Source organism: Bufo bufo, chromosome 6, assembly GCF_905171765.1.
Source record: "Bufo bufo chromosome 6, aBufBuf1.1, whole genome shotgun sequence".
In the NCBI taxonomy this organism is placed as follows: Eukaryota; Metazoa; Chordata; class Amphibia; order Anura; family Bufonidae; genus Bufo; species Bufo bufo.
The window spans coordinates 85,295,294-85,316,906 of NC_053394.1; the positions used below are offsets into that span (position 1 = coordinate 85,295,294).

The following is a 21,613-nucleotide window of genomic DNA, read 5'->3' on the forward strand; positions in this document are numbered from 1 at the left end:
TTATGCTGCAATGTAACTGAATGGTTGCATTCATGGGTAACTTACACTTTATGTTGCATTAACAACAGGAATGGTGCAGCATAAACTGAAGCTGGTGGGGAATGATGTCATCTACTGAACATCATGAGTTAAATTGCAGAAAGGTGGAAAGAGCTTTGTTGCAGAATAGCAGAGAGAACAGTTAAGATCTTCCTACCCATGTGGTGTATATATTGCATGTGTAAAAGCATACTGGAGAGGTGGGTAAGGAAGCTAATAAGAAGAGCTTAGTATGAGCAGGGGTATAGCATGTGATGGGATCAGGAGCATTACATACAGAGCTGTGCTATCACAGAGGAGGCAGGGAGTGCAGTGCTGTGGAGGAGATGCCTACACTCCAGGCTTTACTCTCCAGAAGCTCCTGTAGACACAGCCCCTCTCTGCTTGTGTCTTACTCCCTCTGTGCCTCTTTCTGACGCAGATAACTGGAAATCACCCTGAACCAGAGCTCAGCTCTCTGTAATCGTAGTCATCCTGACAGAGGGAGGGATTTTTGTTCTTCTAGTTGGAGATCATGCATGCAAATGTTCCCTGGCTCTGCCTGTGATTGCTGCCACTCTCTCTAGTAATCATCCTGGTGGACATCTACTTCTCCAGCAGCTGACACTTTCCAGGACCTCAGTGTGGTGGTGACCTGTAGACACTGGTAGCCCAGGGCTCTAAGGAATATATAGCACAAAAGGAGGCATCTGTTTACCATTGGAAAGGTGGATCTTCCTCATCGTTAGGGACCTCCTCGTCGGATGCAAGAAGTGTGAAGACCTCTTGGGGACCGGCTGGGGATTTTTTTTTTTTAATGCACAACGGATACAAATACCTCCGGCAAGGATCTTGAAGACCGTTGAGTGCGGACGCAAAAGGGAACTTCTTGTAGGGACGCTATTAGCCAGAGGCACGACCTGTTGTGCGCAAAGTAAGTTGGAGAAAGTAGGAAGCGGTTGATCCTGCTCTGGAGGGGGGTTGAATTGACCGGGAAGACGACGAAGGGAGAAGGGAAGGCAGCAGGAGCCCCTGCCGGGAATATGGGCACATTGCGGGACTTGCAGTACGCTCTGCAGGAGAAGATTGAGGAGCTCAGGCAGAGGGATGCTCTCATTGATGAGCTGGAGCTGGAACTAGATCAGAAGGACGAGCTCATCCAGAGATTGCAGAATGAGCTGGATAAGTATCGCTCTGTGATCAAACCTGCAACCCAACAGGCTCAGAAACAAACTTCCAGCACCTTAGGGGAACAGAGGACCAAGAGGCAGGCTATCTCAGCTGAGCCCACTGCTTTTGACATCCAGGATCTCAGCCATGTCACTCTTCCTTTCTACCCCAAGAGCCCACAGTAAGCAGCAATGTGTCCTTGTAGCATCCTGTCTGTGCTAGTTCAGTGCTCTCTGTATTGTCTCTGTCCATCCACCTGTATATAGACGACCTACTGCACCTTCTGCTTTCCATTTCTGTCTCCATCCTCTCCAGTTTTGTATAACTAACACTTCTGTATGGGCTATTGTGCACATTTCTTCCCCCAAAAAAACCACAGTAACCGCACCCATCTATGTGTTGTTGTCAAATGTCCAGGTATGTGAAACTACACACTTTTCTATGTTTGAAAACTATCTGTTATGTACCAAATAATGTGATAACTTGGTGCAGAATGTGTCCTTATTTGCTTAGCCTATCCAGTGTGTCTTCTGTATAGTGTGGGTATTGACCTAGAGGGTTAAGAGTTATGCTCTTGTACTTTTCAATGCTGGTCACAGGGAGGAGTTGACACATATTTATGCCCATAGTAGAGCACCTTTCTAAAAAGTTTGTGAATCGGGAATGAAGATTAATTTCTGTTCCTTAGCCTATCATTTCTTCTTATTAACATGTAGGATTAGCTAATTACTGTACCAACTGCATGTGATTGTGCAACCTCTTACAGATGGGTCAGTTGTAATTGTGTCGTCCAGACCAAGACCGTGTGTATAACAAATCATCATGATTTCACTAATATTCTTTCTCAAATATTATTCTCACACGTTAGGAAAATGTAATAATTTAATGAACGTGAAGACATCAAAGACCACACAGTTTATCAACATTTTCCATGTCTTTTCAGTATTCAGTAGATCAGGAGGTGCGCGCCACATGATTCTAGTCCCTGAATATTTTCATTTCCGCAATCCTGATTACAAGGGAAATGAATTATGTTCTGCTGAGCAACATATCTGGTATAAAATTCTATTTCACCAGATATGGCTACTCTAAGGAAAATCCACTTTCTCGCTAGTTATTTGTAACAAATGTCCACTAGATCTTCAGATTCTATCCGCTATGTATACTGATGATAGTATGAGGCTTGTAACACGTGGGTTGATCATTCATCGTAGGGTGAGCATTAATCTTCCTTTTACAGTTGTGTTGGGCTCCATGGTTTATATCAGCTAATGGAACACTGCGGTATTATCAATATATTAAGGGCATATACACCTACAGTGTATGTATCCAGATACGTTCTCGCACACTAGTCACCATCCCAATGACTTAAAACAAAGGAAGTGAAGAGTCCATTGAATGGGAAACATTGAGTTAACCAAGGACAGACCTCAACATCATATTTTATTTGGCTTCAACCGTAAGCTCAAGTAAACCAGAAAACTCTACTGAAAGAGTACTTAGAGCAGCGGCCTTTAACCTGTGGCTCTCCAGCTGTTGCATGACTACAACTCCAAGCATACATGCTTGGAGTTGTAATTTAGAAACAGCTGGAGTGGCACAGGTTGGAGACCACTAACACAAAAGCACAAAATGACCAAAGGTCCATCTACAAGGGGTTCTGTGTGACCTGTGTGACACACCAGTTCTGTATGTGGGTCACTTATTTTCCCCTTTTCATTTTCCACACTATATTAAAGCTTTCACTTAGACATAGGCTACATGCACACGACCGCATGTGTTTTGCAGCCCGCAAAAAAAAAAAACGTTTACCATCCGTTTTTTTTTTTTTGCGGATCCATTGTAACAATGCCTAAAATGGACAAGAATAGGACACGTTCTATTTCTTTTGCGGGGCTACGGAACGGACATACTGATGCGGACAGCACACGGTGTGCTGTCCGCATTTTTTGCGGACCCATTGACATGAATGGGTCCGCATCCTATCCGCAAAAAAAAACGGAACGGACACGGAAACAAAATACGTTCGTGTGCATGTAGCCATATATATATATATACACGGAACGCGTAGAATCTGAAAATAGGAGCAAATGCTATCAGTATGCTGTCAACGGCAAACAAGAGAATCACCTCTCAGCAGGTTAACAGGTAGCAAACCACAGCGAGTCTGCCTGAAAAGGAAAGGAGCATCGATTTGAAAATCACTTTCCCATGACGGCTTGCAATAATGAAAATAGAAAAAGGTTTTTATCGTCCCATTCATAGGACAGATCTGCACATTCTAAAATTTGGGGCTTTTGAGCTTTCTTCACACAGTGCAGTTCATCAGATTTCTATATATTCGAGCAGCGCTGAATGCAGTTTATATAATCTCAGCGTGGGTTCGCTGAATACATTCCCTAGAGAGGGTGGTAAAATCCTTCAGAATTAAGCTCAAACAGCAGGGACAGTTTAGAAAATCCTTGGGGATTGCCAATGTCAGTCATTGAAAGAATGCTAAACCACATTTACTTTCATTAGTTTTTCCGCAGTATCTCCCGTCAGTTAATATGTCAGAGCAGGGTGCGGACACCCACAGCTTATTAGAATAAACTCTATATGTATTTGCACTTTTTGCTTTTCAAACATTTGTATCTCGTGTATAGTGAGTGTCGTCTCATCCACGTCTTATAACATACGTCCTCTTCATTCCGCAATAAAGAACCCACCTTCATGAAATAGCTGGGTATGATTTCCTGCTAGGATTGATGGCAGAAAATAATTTATGTTCTTATTGTTGCTGTTGGCTGATTCCGAGGCATGACCATATTTTGTTCCGTCTGCCTAGCAATGGAGGTTATGCCTGGTTCCCTAGCAACAGGAGGCTAACATTGGAATGTTGTGCTCTGAGGCATGGAATGATCATATTCCTAGACACTTCTCCATTCTGCACCATGTCTGTCCTCTGCCTGTCACCGGACCCTCTTTTCTTCTTCTTGGTGACTCACCCGTCTGCTTTTATTCCGCATTTTATGTCCGGTGAACCCTGTGTTCTGTTCTGCCCTTTGATTCTGCTTTAATCTTTCCAGTCACATCAGCCTTTCACAATTCTATTATTTTTTGTTTGATTACTGTATTTGGCAGAATCCATCTCTCAACATACCACGTTAGATCTGCTATCACCGTGTGTTTTTGGCCATTTTTGAAACTGCTTGTTGGGGCCATTGGAATGCACATTTGTAGGAACTTTATTGGTAACCTTAGACTTTCAGTTTCAGACTTTTTACTGTAGTAGAGCTAAAGCATTTCTAGCAGTTGCTTACCATGCACATTATAGTCCAATAACTATAGGACGACTGTTTCCAAATGTATGATGATGCAGTTGAGATCAAATAAATGATAGAGGTGCTCACCGGAACACAGTGGTTTCTGCAAATGAAATTATTTGGGGTACAGCATGATCACGTACAACATCATCTATTGCTTAAAAAAATAAAAGAACTACACATAGTAATGAAGATACCATAGTGCATGCTAGTTCCAACCTGCCTACTAGGATAACCCCAACCTTTGACATGCCTGTAGATGCTCCTTTGTATACAGGAAGTTAAACAGTAAGTTTACACTTTAAGCGCTCATAGAGGATAGATGAGTGAGTAGAGTAAATATAAACATACCACCGTGCCTAAAATAGAGAAAAAAGAAATACACATATGAAAAGATATAACTAACGAAGCAAGCTGCACCTAAGTTGATAGTGCTGGGCGAGCATGCGCGGCCAAACACCAGTTCGGCTCGAGCATCGCGTGTGCTCGAGTCAGTGTATTTACATCTGATTTAGCCTCTATTTCTGAAACGTTTCTGGTGGGATTCAAACTCACAACCTTCTACATTACAGCTCAGAATCTTAACCACTACACTATAGAGCTGCATGGCCAGTTACTCAAAAACAATTATATATAAAAAAAATATGAGACTTCTGCTGTATAGGAATACTTACTATAAGTTGATGCAAAGGTAGCTATGGAAAATGGAAAGACCTCAGTGTCAAATGTAGGAAAAGCGGCACCCTTGGGTCAGGGGCACTTTTGTTGGGGCAGGTGTGCCTTCATTTACTTAGTGCTAAAAGTTATGTCGTCATCTCAAAGCATCTGTCAGACCAGATTTTATCTGAATGCCTGCAAGCCCCCAAAAAAGTAACGAAAGTTTAGCTTGACAATTCTTGGTCCCAAAGCATAGCTGTAATTGGCTCCCCCAAATATAGCATATTATTTGTAGTATTTGTCTTTTCATCAGGGCCAGAGGGATCTTTCAGGCCCAAGACCAAGGCTCCAAGACCCAGGAGTCACCGTTGTCTCAGTAGCCCCTACTGTATGTCTACTGTTCTTTGCCAGTTTCTTCCTTTTCAGACTTCTGATCACATTATTTGTAGTATTTGTCTTCTCATAAGAGGCACATGGTCTTTTAGGCTCCATGGACCAGTGCATCTGCTACCTCTTCACCCCCTTTATCTACAGTTCTGTATCTGGTCCTTTTCAGAGTTCTGATCACCCTTATTTCTGTGACAGATCTTTCCCATGAAGAAGTATTGGTTATTTTGCTCTAAATCAGGGATCGGCAACCTCCGAAACCACAGCTGTTCTGAAACTACAACTCCCAGAATGCTCTGTTAACGTTTATGAGAGTTAGAAGAACAGGTGAGCATGATGCATGCTGGGAGTTGTAGTTTCACACCAGCTGGAGTGCCGATGGTTGCTGATCCCTGCTCTAAATTATTCTTTTCATTAGAATTTAATCTAATGTGTATTGACACCTTTGAAGGGACAACAATAGTAGTAGTAACAAATAAAAAAAACTGGGCTAAGTAGTTCATCTGTCATCATGGGCAGAGGCGTAACTATAACTCATAGGGCCCCATAGCAATATAAAAGGGAGCCCCACCACCTAGTGTAAGACAATTAAGAAAACAACGTAAGCAGCAATAATTATTGGCATGTAAAATAGCACCTTAAATCAGAAAACCCACAGTATAGCAAAAAGCCACCATATTGTTTTTCCCCACTTAAAGATACAATTTTCTTGCACCTGATATCCTCATCCCAACCTGCTATGGCAATGCCCATGATCTTGGGTCTTTGTTTCTGAATGAATGATATTAATGTATTCCAGCCATCCTTTTATCAGAGGTGAGGAGAAAAAATAGGAATATAATTTTCCTTTATAAGTTCAATAATAAGACTGACTGTCTCGCAAAAGCTCAAAGAACCATAAACTGTGAATACAAAAATGCACTAATATTCAGGATCTCCTATGTCACATTGCTCATATTTTTCTCATTTGCCTGTCATGTGTTTCTATCTTTTGATCCTATCAATGAATTTGCTGTCTGCAAAACATTTAAAGGAAATTGTGTTTTGCTATTCTACAGAAAGCATCTAACCCAAGTGTCAGGTATAGTGCAGAGTACTAGTTTATACAGAGAATTGCCCATTTGAAAGAAAGGTAATGTTTCTTTCAATTTGTCCCTCAAAATGTTTGCTCTGTACAAACAGATGAGAAGTCCTTTAAAATTACTAGACAGTTTTGTTGTTTTAAAGGAAAATAAGTCTATAATTATGAGCTGCATCTACTGTAGATGACTTGAGAAGTCCACTCTTTCATGTCTAGTTCTTTAAGTAAAGCTTCTCCATTGGACAATTTGTCCAAAATGTACAATAGAACATAATAAATGAAGGTATTTTGGAATATTTAGATAGATATTTAACAATAACTTTCACAAAGACAGGTGCACTCTGCAGACTTACTAAACCCTCATACTGATGTAAAATTGAGAGATTAGCCAACATATCCTACTGTGGAGGACATGTCTGAGCCTGAGAATTGTTTGAAGGTGTAAAAACTCCTAATCTGAATGTGCCTTTATTTCCATCTACAGGCAACATTCTGGTGCACATGTGAGGCCTGGGCTATATCAGCCAGTCTTGGGTGGGGTTCAGAGCTCTCTCCCTCCTCCCATTGTAAGCATGGCTGCATGCTGGAGGTAACTGGGAGTTTGCTGTGAGTCAGACCTTGCGCTCCTGTAATTTGCCCACTGGCTCCTGGTATTGCCAATACGGCACAGGTAGGTTTAGCGTTAGGTCATGAGCTACTTGAGAAACCTTGGCGCGGTGCTCGGGCTCAGACATGTCCTCCACAGCAGGATATGTTGGCTAATCTCTCAATTTTACATCAGTATGAGGGTTTAGTAAGACCGCAGAGTGCACCTGTCTTTTAAAAGTTATTGTTATTTTGTCTTATTGTTTATCACATCCACACATTTGCTATCCTGTGTAGGATGTCTATTGTGGTACTTGTGGTCCGCTGCAGGCATCCTCCATTGTATGCATTTTTGCTGGGGTCTACCATTAGCAGTGGACCACAAGTGCAGGATCTGCCATCCCCTGGTATAGATGCACCACTGCATATGGGGTTGAGCACTTCCTGCTTTTCATCACCACACCAATTTGTATTTTATAGATAGATATTTGCAGTGTGTTTATGTGTTTAGGCTTTCTTGAGGAATATCAGCCTCCAATAAGCTTTTGATAAGGTGTCCATTGGCTTGTGGTTCTTCTGCCATACGTTGCTTATAGCAGCAGTGCTGAGCACTTTGGCATGAGTAGTGCACATTCCTGGAGCTGACCAGTATTCTAGTGATGCGAATACTGTATAATTATATTTGATTCATGTCAACCCACTGGGTTTTTCTCAGGAGTATAAAAAGTGTAATAGGTTATCCAAATATTTTCTGTTTCAGCTGAGAAATCTTGTGGCAATGTTCACTAAATTGGCACTAAAAGCTAATTTTGTTGCTTTCATTTGTGATGTCACCTTTCCACAGGTGAGTTCTTGTTGGTGGCCATGGATATTTTGTCTTTAGCCACTGGCAATGTCAGGTCTCTAAGCAAAATAACTAAATTTTCCTTCTCCAGTGATGTCCTCCTTGTAGCTGTGTACTCCCGGTTCTGACCTCTGGCCACTCTTATCCTAAGGCCACATGCACACGAACGTATTTTGTTTCCGTGTTCGTTTCGTTTTTTTGCAGGTAGGATGTGAACCCATTTCAATGGGTCCGCATAAAATGCGGACAGCACACCGTGTGCTGTTCGCATCAGTTTGCCCATTCCGTAGCCCCACGAAAAATATAGAGCACGTCCTGTTCTTGTCCGTTTTGCAAACAAGGATACACATTGTTACAATGGATCCGCAAAAAAACTAATACGACACGGATGTCACACGGACGTCATCCATATTTTTTGCGGATCCGCATTTTGTGTGCATGTAGCCTAAAGCTTTTGACATTTTTGACCGCTCTTAGTACTCCAATCTTGACTACTTTTCTGCTTCCATCAGCACGCCTACCACCAATCAGCGACTGTTCTGGGGTTGTGACCTGGGATATGATCAGTAATGTACATACCTCCTTGAGGGGGGTTTAGGGTAAAAAACCGGGAGATTCTTTAGACTCCACAGTCCACACCCCAAGATTATCCAGCACTAAACAATTGCAGCTTTAAGGATCCACTTTTGGGTCAAAAATGTAACACGTGGATTCTATAAGTTAGAATGTTTAGCCTACACTTCCATTTAAGGGCAAACTAAAAGACAGTGAATACTTTAAAACTTCCATATTTAATAAAACCCTCTAGTTATAACCTAGCCTCAACACATAACGTAGCCTTATCTTCAGTATTTTTTATTTATATTTAAAGAAGATGTGCACATTCGTAACCATTGTTGTTCTCAATAGATAAAAAGCAACACATTTTCAAGTAGTTTTTATTACAAATATTGTACAATGTTGGGTATACATCTCCTGGGCAGACCAATATGTTGACATGGTTACAGACTACAAACAAACCCAACCTTGTGTGTTGTCTGGACTCATAGTCTTTAATTGTACTACTCCTGACTTACAACCTGGATTAAATACCAGAGCTGCAGTACATGCACTATTATGGTGGTTGTTATTGGAAGTAGTCAACACTCTAGTCATTAGGCTCATCCCTAGTAACTCATCTGAATGCCTTTGACACAGAGGTGCCAGTTTGTTCCTACTTCAGTTACAGTATGTAAATTTTTGACATTTTAGAACACAAATAACCAGATCAAGCTATGTATACACATTGAGCCATAGAGCATTTGTGGGATATTTCAGATGAGAAGCATGCAGAATTCTGATTGCAGCTCTGGGTTATCATACAGCATGTACCTGTAACTTTGTATGCAGAATAATCTTCTGAGTGATCTGTAAAATGGTGTTCAATCATTCATTATAGTCATATAGATAAATGTATGGTGGGGAGGAGGTTCACATTAGAAGGTTGCACCACCATCCCATGAAGAGTCTTCATCAAAGTTATATTTACATTTTTTAGATTTATTTTTAGATTTTTTTGATACTTGAACCAAATTTTAGACATCAAGTGAAAGTCAAGAAACACTATTATGCTATTTAAGATGATATGAGCTGCAGTTGCAATGACAGCCGAAGACGCAGCACAGCGTTTCCTAGATGGGATTAAATATCCCAGCTGACTTTATCTGCACTGCAGGGTGTATCACATTGTTGTTCCCCAGTAGGGTGCTGCTTATTTTCTTTCTTCCAGGTTTTGGGCACACTGACCATTGAATAGAGATGAATTTAATCCTTATGGTTCTATTCGCCTAAAGATTTTTGATGAGCCACGTTCTTGGCGAATGGTAACTTTTGACTAGAACAAATTGTATGGATTTACAAAACTGTAATACAGGGTAATTGCACTACAGTAAAATTCCATTAAAGCAGTGCCCAGGGGTCCAGAAATCTCATTAATTTAGTAAAGGAGATAAATAGTCCCATGTTGCAATATCATAAAAATTACAGGATAGTCTGATGCTTTGCAGCAGTGAGTGAATAGGCTATAAGACTGATCTTATTGGCATGCATATGTCCTGTACATGTAAGTGTAGGAACCAACTTGATGTTGCCAGGGTTGGCCTCAGCTCATTAGTGCTGAACGTGCCAATGCTGGTGTCATCCTTTTGGTGCCTGTATTTGCATGTGCATGCTAGTATTAATTACACTGTCAATTACAGATGTGTCCTTCCTTACCATTCATTTTTGGCTCACTGCATGCAAATTAGCTCATTAGCCATAATCCGCTGGTGGAAAGGTGCTGATTTCCGGACGAACGATCCACACGCCTAATGGACATTATCATTTGGCAGCAGCAGATTGTGCTGTCTAAACATACTGTGGAGGAGATCTCTGCATACAATTGAGCAGTGTAAAGGGACCTTAACACAGAGAATGCTATCAATCACTGATAACACCTCCCTGTGTACAGCTATCAGTGACTGACAGCTATATCTCTATACACACTTACACAGAGAGTGCTATCAATTACTAATAACACCTCCCTGTGTAAAACTATCAGTGACTGACAGCTATATCTCTACACACACTTACACCAAGAATGCTATCACTCACTGATAACACCTCCTTGTGTACAGCTACCAAAGACTGACAGCTATCTATGTATGTATACATACTTACACAGAGAATGTTATCAATCACTGATAACACCTTCCTGTGTACAACGATCAGTGACTGACAGCTATCTCTCTATACACACTTACACAGAGAATGTTATCACTCACTGATAATACCTTCCCTGTGTACAACTGAAGTGACTGACAGCTACCTCTCTATACACACATGCAAAGAGAATGCTATTAGTCACTGATAACACCTTCCCTGTATACAGCTGCCTCAGTGACTGAGAGCTATCGCTGTATACACACTTTCACAGAGAATGCTATCACTAGCTGATAACAGTTTCCCTGTGTACAACTGAAGTGAAAAATAGCAGAGGTTTAAATGTTTGAATTACAAGTTTTACTGAATCTTTTCCCACGGTGTAGACTGCAGACTGCACTGTGTCTCGTGGTGACAGGTCCTTTTTAAGTTAATTAAGAAAAGTTAGTGAGAATCAGGAGACAGGTAGACATGAATAGGACTTCAGGATCAGACTACACAGGGTTTGTAGTCTGTAACCATAGAGACAAATAGGTCTGCATAGAACCTGTAAACACAAAACAAGATTGTTTCAGAGTTTCTTAATTTTCTAATTTGGATCAGTAAATCTTTTGACTGTTTTAACCAATTGCTCATCCAGCAGAATATATCTCAGTGTGAACCATAATGGAACGTCTAAAAAACTTCTTCCCCCCATTTTTCTCACATATTTCCCATCATGACAACCTTCAAACATTTACATCCAGGCTCGGACTGGACAACAGGGTAACGGGTAAATCCCCCGGTGGGCCCCTGAGCAAGGTGGCCCACTCCCTGTACAAGTGGCACATGGCAATGTAGACTGACATATAGACAGGCTGGTTGAGATGCTATACAGTACATTGCTTATGTTCATACCAAAAATTGGGTTGTGTGGGCAGGCAGAATATGCATGTAGTTCTACAGTGGGCCTCCAGAATGAATTTTACTGGTGGGCCCTAGGCACCCCAGCCGGACACTGTTCTCATACATAGGTGTGACTGACGCTAGCTGCATTTTATAATGTTTTCTACATTAGAACTTTTAGACTTCCTTTCTAATGTAGCTCAGAGAGCTGCTTTCTTCTCCTTTCGCAATGTAGCAGGTTACACAAGACTCAACACATTACTGTAACAGAAAACTGTCTCCATGAAAGCATAAAATGATAAAACAGCAGATTAGCTGAGAACATGTATGGAAGCTACGATTTTGCGGTATGTGATGTCTTCCAGCTGTGCTCGTTGACCGCTCTTGTGTATTTCTTCTACCGCTTACTGTTACCCTTATGCCCTTGGAATGATTTCAACCCATGTGATAGTAGAGAGTGCGGGGAGTATCATTAAAAATCTGGGTCCATAATGCTCTTTTTTTCCTGGCTCCTACTTCCTGCGATGTAAGGTTATTCTCAGGCTTCTGGTCTAGCTGGGAGCTGCTCTGTGCTATGTCTCGAGGGAGCTGAAACTTTGCTATAGTGATATTTTATCCTTTTAAGGGAAATAGCTGGAGTTGAACTCTGGAGAGGGAGGCCGAGGAGAACTAGCAACACCCAGTAAAAGAAACAGAATTGTCACATTCATCTTCAGCCCAAACACATGGCTGGAGCGATTTCATCACAGTGAAAACATTTTCATGTCATTTCCAAACTTTTGTAATTAACGATTCCGTTGCACATGTGGGAATGAGGATAACAGTGTGGGGGAGTGTGGAAATGACATGCCGAATTCTAAAGCAAACTTTCTGTTCCTTATCTAGGCCAAATGAAATTATTTCTGTGTTGGAAAACAAGTGAGGGGCACACACTTCTCCTTGCCAACTTATCTCTCTTTTCACTGCGGCTGTATGCGTGTTGATAAATGGGTAGACATTGCTAATTGTTTACAATAGTTATTTTCTAATTAATCATTATTTCATTCAGCTCATATTGGCAAAGCATCCCTGTCCGTATCAGTTCATATGAGCAGTGCAATATTTAATATAATGCAAATACTTCTGATGACTGTAAGCTTCTTACCATCAGGGCCAATGCCAAGTTCTCCCCCCCCCCCCCACCAAATGAATTATGAAAATGTATTCTGCAAAGGAACACAAAAGAAAGGAGACATTGTTACCATGCCTAGAGGGTAGAGGGTACTAATTAAAAGGAGTTAGATGCTTAGGCATATGCATTCTCGATAAGGTGGTTTGTTATAGGTGTCTTAGCATGGAAATAGTATAATGGATTAACAAATGATTATTTCTCATGCTAGCAAAGTAGTTACTGGTATGTGCTCGGAGCAGCAGATTACTCTGGGCACTCATGCAGTGAGAATCATGCCATGTTTTCAATGCAAAGTATTATCCAGTTTAATGATATCCCTTTAGCTCACTTCCAACACAACTTTGAAATTAGGATTTGAGTGGAACTTAGCTCGGTAACCTATTCCCTATGGAAGCCATACTTACAGGGGTGATCCTGAGATCTTGGCTGTTGTTTGCACAGTTCTATGACTGGTAAACTAGCTGGACAGCGCTTTAAGGAGCACCAATATAAATAGAGCAAAAGTTAAGGTATATACAAGAGCAATAGTATAATAACAGAATAACACAAAAAAGCCTGAAAGTAATAATGTCCAAAGCATGCAGTTAGTTGCACACAAAATCAGTACATATGTAGACTAGGAGGTGGACACCAGCACTCTGACGTGTGTTTTGCCATCACTTTCTCGAGGGGTTCTCTGAGAATTAAGAAATTGAAACTACTTAAATATGACTTAATTATAAATATATTCCCAAATACCTTTCATTAGTTATAACGGCTCGCTTTGTCTGGGGAGCAATCATCTGGGGAAATAAAATGGCCACCGTCCTATTAGTACACAGAAAACCTGTCCTAATCACACAGCAGGACAAGTTACTTCACAACACTGAGCTACAGAGCTGCCTCATCCTCCTCTCTGCTCTGCTTGTCAGGGATTATGATTCTGAATACAATTCAGGCCTATTGCACACGACTGTAGGTGTCCCGTGCCCGTGCTGCGGACCGCATATGCGGATACGCAATACACGGGCGCCGTTCTGTGGGCATTTCGCATCACAGATGCGCACCCATTCACTTCAATGGGTCGGCAAATCCGGAGATGCGGAATGGTGCTGAACGGAAGCACAGAACGGAACCCTATGGAAGCACTACAGAGTGCTTCCGTGGGGTTTCGTTCCATCCTTTCGTTCAGCAAAAAGATAGAACATGTCCTATCTTTTTGCGGAACGGGCGGATCGCGGACCCATTAAACTGAATGGGTCTGCGATCCACTGCGGCTGTCCCACGGTCGGTGTTCGTGCATTGCGGCCCGAAATTTGCAGGCTGCAGCACGGCCACGGGGCGCACACATTCGTATGCAGGGGGCCTTAAAATGATCTTTAGCTAAATCTCTGTAAGAATGGAGTTCATGAAGAGACATAAAGTACAGAGAGGAGCGAGGGTGGATAATTAACAGCAGCACTTGTATGCAGTCTCCATTGCCACATTCTGTCCTGTCCATCCTCTCTGTACTTCATGTCTCCTCATGATCTCCAATACTACAGAGATTCAGCTGAAGATCTTATCATTGTATTCAGGATCATAACCCCTGTCAAGCAGAGAGGAGGATGAGGCAGCTCTTTACCCCAGTGCTGTGAAGTAACTTATCCTGCTGTGTGATTAGGACCCGTTTTGTGTGAACTAATAGGATGGTGGCCATTTTATTTGTCCTAATGATTGCTCCCCAGACAAAACAAGCCATTATAACTAATGAAAGGTATTTTGGAATATATTTATAATAAAGTAGCAGTTAAGTATTTTAATTTTGTTAATTCCCGGAGAACCCCTTTAAGGGATATGATTTACATCTTAGACCAGTGATGGTGAACCTTTTAGAGACCAAGTGCCCAAACTGCAACCCAAAACCCCTTTTTATTTATCGCAAAGTGCCAATACCTCAATTTACCTGAATACTACAGTCCCACATAGTATATCTTCCATGTACTCTATCATTTAGCTATAATAGCCTACTACATTCACTCTGCGTGTGCTGGTGTTCACAGTGCGCCCTGCGCTGATGAATGGCAGGAAAAATCTAAGGCATATTGGTATACCATAGACTTTTTCCAGGGTGCGGGTGTCACGGCCATGGCTATGACCGTGACTCCTGAACCGCATGCGGTTGTCAGCGGTTCTCTTTGGTGTTCAATCACAGGTGAGGGCTGTGGTATTTGCCTCACCTGTGGTTGCCGCTGGCAACAGTATGTATGTGGCAGCGTAGCAGTCTGAGCTGTGCCATTGCAGCTTGCTATGTTGTGCATGCGGTTTTGTGTGATGTGTGTATGTGTGCACTTGCGTTTTATGTTATTGTGTGCACGTCTCCTTTTAGTTGATGTCTTCCCTTCCCTGGTGCTGGAAGGGTTAACTCCCTTCCCAGTGTGTGTGATGTCACTGGGTGTGTCTGACTGTTGGGTGTGGCCTCTTAGGCCTATATAGCCTTGGTGTTTGGCAGGGCTCAGTAGGTTGCTCCAGCATGCTTGCTGATAGCAACCTCCTGTGTATACCAACTGCCTGTGAGAGCCACCCTTGTGGTTCATAAACCATATGTCACATTTTAGTTATGTTAAGTTTATGTGTGATGTCTATTTGATGTTTTCCGGTCCTATGTTGTTTAGTGCAGCTTATGGATCTGGATTCCTGTCTGCACAGGGATCCAGTCAGCAGGGCTGTGGCAGGTAGGTGGAACTCGGATAGTTCACCTGCCATATCCGTAAGTTTGTTTGTGTTCCCCTTTTTCCTGCAGCTTGGCCAGTGAGACCCCTGTTCCTCCGTGTACAGTAGGAACAGGCCGTCTTACCTTGACTCCTAGTCCAGGGACCGGTCGGAGGGTGAGTTAGGGATCCGAGGTTCCGGAGCATGGGTCCTCCTACCTTAAAGGTCGGCCCATGCAGCTAGGAGTTAGGGTCAGGTTAGGGACGCTTTAGGAGGTGACCTGCTCCCTAATCCTGTTGTCCTGGCCGAGCAGCCAAAACATCAACTGGCATCGCACGGCTGAGGATTTCCCCCATCCTCAGCCGTGACAGCGGGTGCCCACAGAGAGGGTTCTGAGTGCCGCCTCTGGCACCAGTGCCATAGGTTCGCCACCACTGTCTTAGACCCTGCACCCTTAAAGGGGTATTCTGGTTGTTTCAAGTTCACTATAACTATTACATCAGTGGGGGTCACAAGAATGGTGGCCCCGGTAGTAGGATCACAAGAACGGTTGCCCCATACCACCTGCAGCCCTCCTGAAATGAACAGAGCAGCCGATCTCACATCTGTGCGGCCGCTCTATTCATTTTGATGGGAACTCTGGAGATATCTGAGCACTGTGCTCGGCTGTCTCTCCGGAACTCCCATAGAAATGAATGGAGTGGCTGCACACATGTACAACTGTCCGCTCTGTTTATTTCAGGGGGGCTGCAGGGGGTATGGAGCCCAGTTCTCGTGATCAGTGGGGGTCCCAGCGGTAGGACCCACACTGATGTAATAGTTATACTCTATCCTGTGGATAGGGGATAACTTGAAACAACCGGAATACCCAGTGCCATCTTAAGAGCATTATAGGCCCCCGGGCAATACAGTGCACTGGGGCCCTGTCTACACAATCACGCACTAGAATAAAAATGCAAATTATCAATAAGGCGATATTTATTGGGCATTTCCTCTTGTGGATTTTCCCCAGCAGTAGGATCAGGTAATGATACCATTGGTATTTCTGCTGGAATTGGAGTGCATGTAGATGTGGATGCTACATCTGGAGGAGCAGAACTACTGGCTGACGTTGCACCTGGATTGAGCCAAGATGTTAGTTTTGGAAGTTTGCACATTTTCTCTTTCTCCTCTGCAGCCTTTTTCCTCTTCTGTGCTCCACTCAAAACATTACGTTTCATTTCTGCACTAAAGGTTATTTTCACCAACACGTAATAAACTTTATTTTTCCTCACCTTTTTTACACTTCCTCGAACGAGTGGCAACTCTAAGATTGCTATATAAGGGGGACACATAAGATATTACAGTCAAAACTTGAGGGGCACTAATAACTTAAAGTGGATGTAAACCCAAACATTTTTTTTTTTTGTGATGTCACAATGTAGAGTACCCAGGCAGTACACACGCCACTCCAACATTAATACCCACCAGCACCAGCAGTACCCACACCAGCATTACCCACCAGCACCAGAGTGTGTGTACATTTATATATATATCTATATTTATTTCGTTTTTTTAGTTGTATGATTAAAGTGGATGTAAACCCCCAAGTATGCAGTATAGCACCCTATAGTATACAGCACCACACAGTATGCAGTATAGCACCCTATAGTATACAGCACCACACAGTATGCAGTATAGCACCCTATAGTATACAGCACCACACAGTATGCAGTATAGCACCCTATAGTATACAGCACCACACAGTATGCAGTATAGCACCCTATAGTATACAGCACCACACAGTATGCAGTATAGCACCCTATAGTATACAGCACCACACAGTATGCAGTTTAGCACCCCACACTATACAGTACCCCACAGTATATAGTAGAGCAGTATAGACCCCCACACTATACAGCACCTCACTGTATACAGCACCCCAAACTATACACGATACAGCCCCCCACACTATACAGTACAGCACTCTACACTATACCGCACCCACAGTATACAGCCCCCCACACTATACAGTACAGCAGTATAGCACTCCCCCCACTATACAGCCCCCCCCCACACTATACAGGCCCCCCACACTATACAGCCCACCACACAGTATACAGGCCACCCCCCCCCCCACACACAGTATACAGCCCACCACACAATATACAGCCCATTACACAATATATAGCCCACCACACAATATACAGCCCACCACACAGTATACAGGCCCCCACACAGTATACAGCCCCCCACACAGTACACAGCACCCCACTATACAGTAGTTTACAGTATATTAAAATAACAACCCCATGTCACCTTTTTCTGATGTAATCTTTACACAGAAAAGCTCCACAGTTAACTTCTGCAACACTCCTGATAGGACCTGTGATGACTTCATAGCCATGTGACCAGTAATTGCTAGGTTACTGGTCACATGGTAATGATGTCATTAAGGTCCTAGATCAAAACTCATTAAGGTCCTAGAATTAAGATCATTAACACAGTACGATCATGATGCCTGTGTAGCCGACAGCCTGACACCCGGGGCAGTAGCTAGCAGGGCTCAAGAGGCAGCTGCCTTGGGCCCCCCCAGGAGCAACTGGGCCCAGGGCAGCTGCCCCTTTTGCCCCTTGGTAAAGACGGCCCTGGCGGCAACGCTGCTAAATGACGGTTGGGAAGTTGGCTGGTGGGTTCACTGGGCAGGCGGGCCCCCAGGCAAGTGGGGCCCCCGGGCAACTGCCCAGCGTGCCCATTCGAAAAGACGGCCCTGGGAATACCCCTTTAAGTACCCTGGTTAACCAATAGTATTACATCATTTAATTGCTGTCCCCCATGTTCTTAAAGGGGTTATCCCATGATTAATGTAAAAAATTTAAATCAGACATGATATAGTAGATGCCAATCTCTTTCTGACAAAGCTAGAATCTGCCCTGTACCTCACATAGATCCAGAGATCTCCCCATTCATTGCTGCTGTTGTTCTGCTAGATTGTCTTCAGGCTGGCAGCTCAGGGGGTGTATCCTTGCTCAGGGGGCACTGCCACAGGTTCTAGCAGAAGATATGGCTGGTGAGAGTTCAAGACTTAAACGGAGCATGTGCTACCATCTTAGAAAGATGGACAAGAAATAAGGAAAAAAACAAGCAGCAGGTGGCGCTATGCAGATACATTTTAGTGAATAGCTTGGCTAGACTAAATGTTTAATTACATACAATTACAAAAGTATTCAGATCCAGGTGCTGGTTTGAAAAATTTATTTTGGGCACAACCCAAAGTAAAAAAAGATGTCACTGGAAATTACCATTCAATTTGTTTTATGTGCTGACGTCCCTGCCCCTCTGCGCACCTGCTAAAAGCCAGTTAAATGGGTATTCCCATCTCAGACAATGGAGGTATATCGCTAGGATATGCCCCCATTGTCTGATAGGCGCGGGTCTCACCTCTGGTGACGTGCTTGCACACTATAGAAAAAAGCACCAGCCTCTTTGGTGGCCAGGACCATAGGAGAACACATAGGCTGCTTTTTCTTATAGTGTGCAAGCATGACCACCACTGATGGATGGCATGGTGGTTGTAACCATGGAAACGAGCAGTGTATAATGTGATGGAAAAATGAATCCAGCCAGTATTATTACTTTTAGGCTTGTTGTATTAGGCTACTTTCACACTAGCGTTTTTTGCGGATCCGTCATGGATCTGCAAAAACGCTTCCGTTGCAATAATACAACCGCATGGATCCGGTTGTATTATGTCTTATATAGCCATGACGGATTCGTCATGAACACCATTGAAGGTCAATGGGGGACGGATCCGTTTTCTATTGTGTCAGAGAAAACAAATCCGTCCCCATTGACTTACATTGTGTGTCAGGACGGATCCGTTTTGTCTCCACACTACATCGCGGACAGAAAAACGCTGCTTGCAGCGTTATTCTGTTCGCGATGGGAGCGCAACCAAATGGAAATCGGTGCTTTTTGGAGCACCCTGTTTCATTCAGTTCAGTTTTGTCCCCATTGATAATGAATGGGAACAAAACTGAAGTGTTTTCATCTGCTATTGAGATCCTATGACGGATCTCAATAGCGGAATTGAAAACGCTAGTGTGAAAGTAGCCTTATTCTGTTATACTACTAATGCTCTTCTACACACAATATGCAGGGCTTGTACCCTACTTGTTACGTTATTATGGACTGTATGTCTTGGGGGCAGAACTAGTTCTTCATGAACTCATGTATGTCTGTTATTTATGTAATGGATTATGGCTATTTATTGTTGAATACTTCTAATAAAGATGAATTGGTCTCTATAATTATTGGGGTCAAATACAAACAGAATCCTACATCTTCTAAGAACCATTTTTCAAAGGTGATAACACCTAAAGTATCTTAAACTGGGTCATATACATTGGCGGCTTCCTGACACTCCCACAATGATACTTATGAAGGGAGAGAGGATCAGGCTTTTGGATTCAAACATGCACAATCCTTTTGCTCTCAGGGGAGATAGGCAGATGGAGGTAGGCGGCTCTCTCCCCTCTCCCCATTCTGGTCATGTACACATTTGGCTAAACCGAGTATGCATGCCTTTGAAGGGGGTGAGTTAGGAGAGATAACTGAGAAGTTATGTATGACCTTAGTAAACTGCGGCAGACTGGGACTCACTGAGTTTGGTAAAGACGGCTAGGAAGTTCTATGTCTAGCTATGGGAGATACCTAAATGTTTAGAGTTAGGTTTAGATTCCATGTGTTCATAGTTTGCCATAACCTTATGATAAGCAAGAAAATAACTTTTTTAAGTTCTTAAAGTGGTTGTCCCATGAAAAATATTCAAAAGTTTTTAAAAATTGCTTGTAATTAATAATTAATAATTATGTATAGTCAATGAGTTATCCGGTAAAACATATCTGTATTGCACCACCTGCTGTTTGTTTTTTTCTTTATTTCTTTGTCCGGTTCACTTAGAAGGCCGCACATGCTCAGTTCATCCTTCAATTGCCTCCTGAGCAGGGAGAGAGCTGCAGCAGAAAATACACCCCCTTATCTGTAGCAGAAAATACACCCCCTTATCTGTAGCAGAAAATACACCCCCCTTATCTGTAGCAGAAAATACACCCCCCTTATCTGTAGCAGAAAATACACTCCCCTTATCTGTAGCAGAAAATACACCCCCCTTATCTGTAGCAGAAAATACACCCCCCTTATCTGTAGCAGAAAATACACCCCCCTTATCTGTAGCAGAAAATACAGCCCCCTTATCTGCATCAGAAACCCCCCCCTTATCTGTAAAAGAAAATACACCCCCTTATCTGTAGCAGAAAATACACCCCCCTTATCTGTAGCAGAAAATACACCCCCCTTATCTGTAGCAGAAAATACACCCCCCTTATCTGTAGCAGAAAATACACCCCCCTTATCTGCAGCAGAAAATACAGCCCCCTTATCTGCATCAGAAACCCCCCCTTATCTGTAAAAGAAAATACACCCCACTTATCTGCATCAGAAAATACCCCCCCTTATCTGTAGCAGAAAATACACCCCCTTATCTGCAGCAGAAAATATCCCCCCCTTATCTGCAGCAGAAAATACCCCCCCGTATCTGCATCAGAAAATACACCCCACTTATCTGCATCAGAAAATACCCCCCCTTATCTGTAGCAGAAAATACCCCCCCTTATCTGTAGCAGAAAATATACCCCCCTTATCTGCAGCAGAAAATAGACCCCCTTATCTGCATCAGAAAATACACCCCCTTATCTGCATCAGAAAATACCCCCCCTTATCTGTAGCAGAAAATACCCCCCTTATCTGTAGCAGAAAATATACCCCCTTATCTGTAGCAGAAAATACACCCCACTTATCTGCATCAGAAAATACACCCCCTTATCTGTAGCAGAAAATACACCCCCCCTTATCTGTAGCAGAAAATACACCCCCCTTATCTGTAGCAGAAAATACACCCCCCCTTATCTGTAGCAGAAAATACACCCCCCTTATCTGTAGCAGAAAATACACCCCCTTATCTGTAGCAGAAAATACACCCCCCTTTATCTGTAGCAGAAAATACACCCCCTTATTTGCAGCAGAAAATACACCCTCCTTATCTGTAGCAGAAAATACCCCCCCCCCTTATCTGTAGCAGAAAATACACCCCCCTTATCTCCAGCAGAAAATACACCCCCTTA

At 42.8% G+C, this 21,613-nt stretch overlaps 1 protein-coding gene across 3 annotated transcripts in view; it reads left to right on the forward strand.

Annotated features, from left to right (window-relative positions):
• PRKG1 (protein kinase cGMP-dependent 1) overlaps positions 1–21,613 on the forward strand; it is a 1,174,838-nt gene that overhangs the window by 215,676 nt on the left and 937,549 nt on the right. The window contains exon 1 of one of the 3 annotated variants that reach the window (XM_040435669.1): positions 1,062–1,369. The exons of the other annotated variants lie outside the window; for them this stretch is intronic. Coding sequence (XP_040291603.1) covers positions 1,062–1,369 — 308 coding nt within the window. Of the gene's footprint in view, positions 1–1,061; positions 1,370–21,613 lie in introns of those variants that run through there. 3 annotated transcript variants of the gene reach the window in all.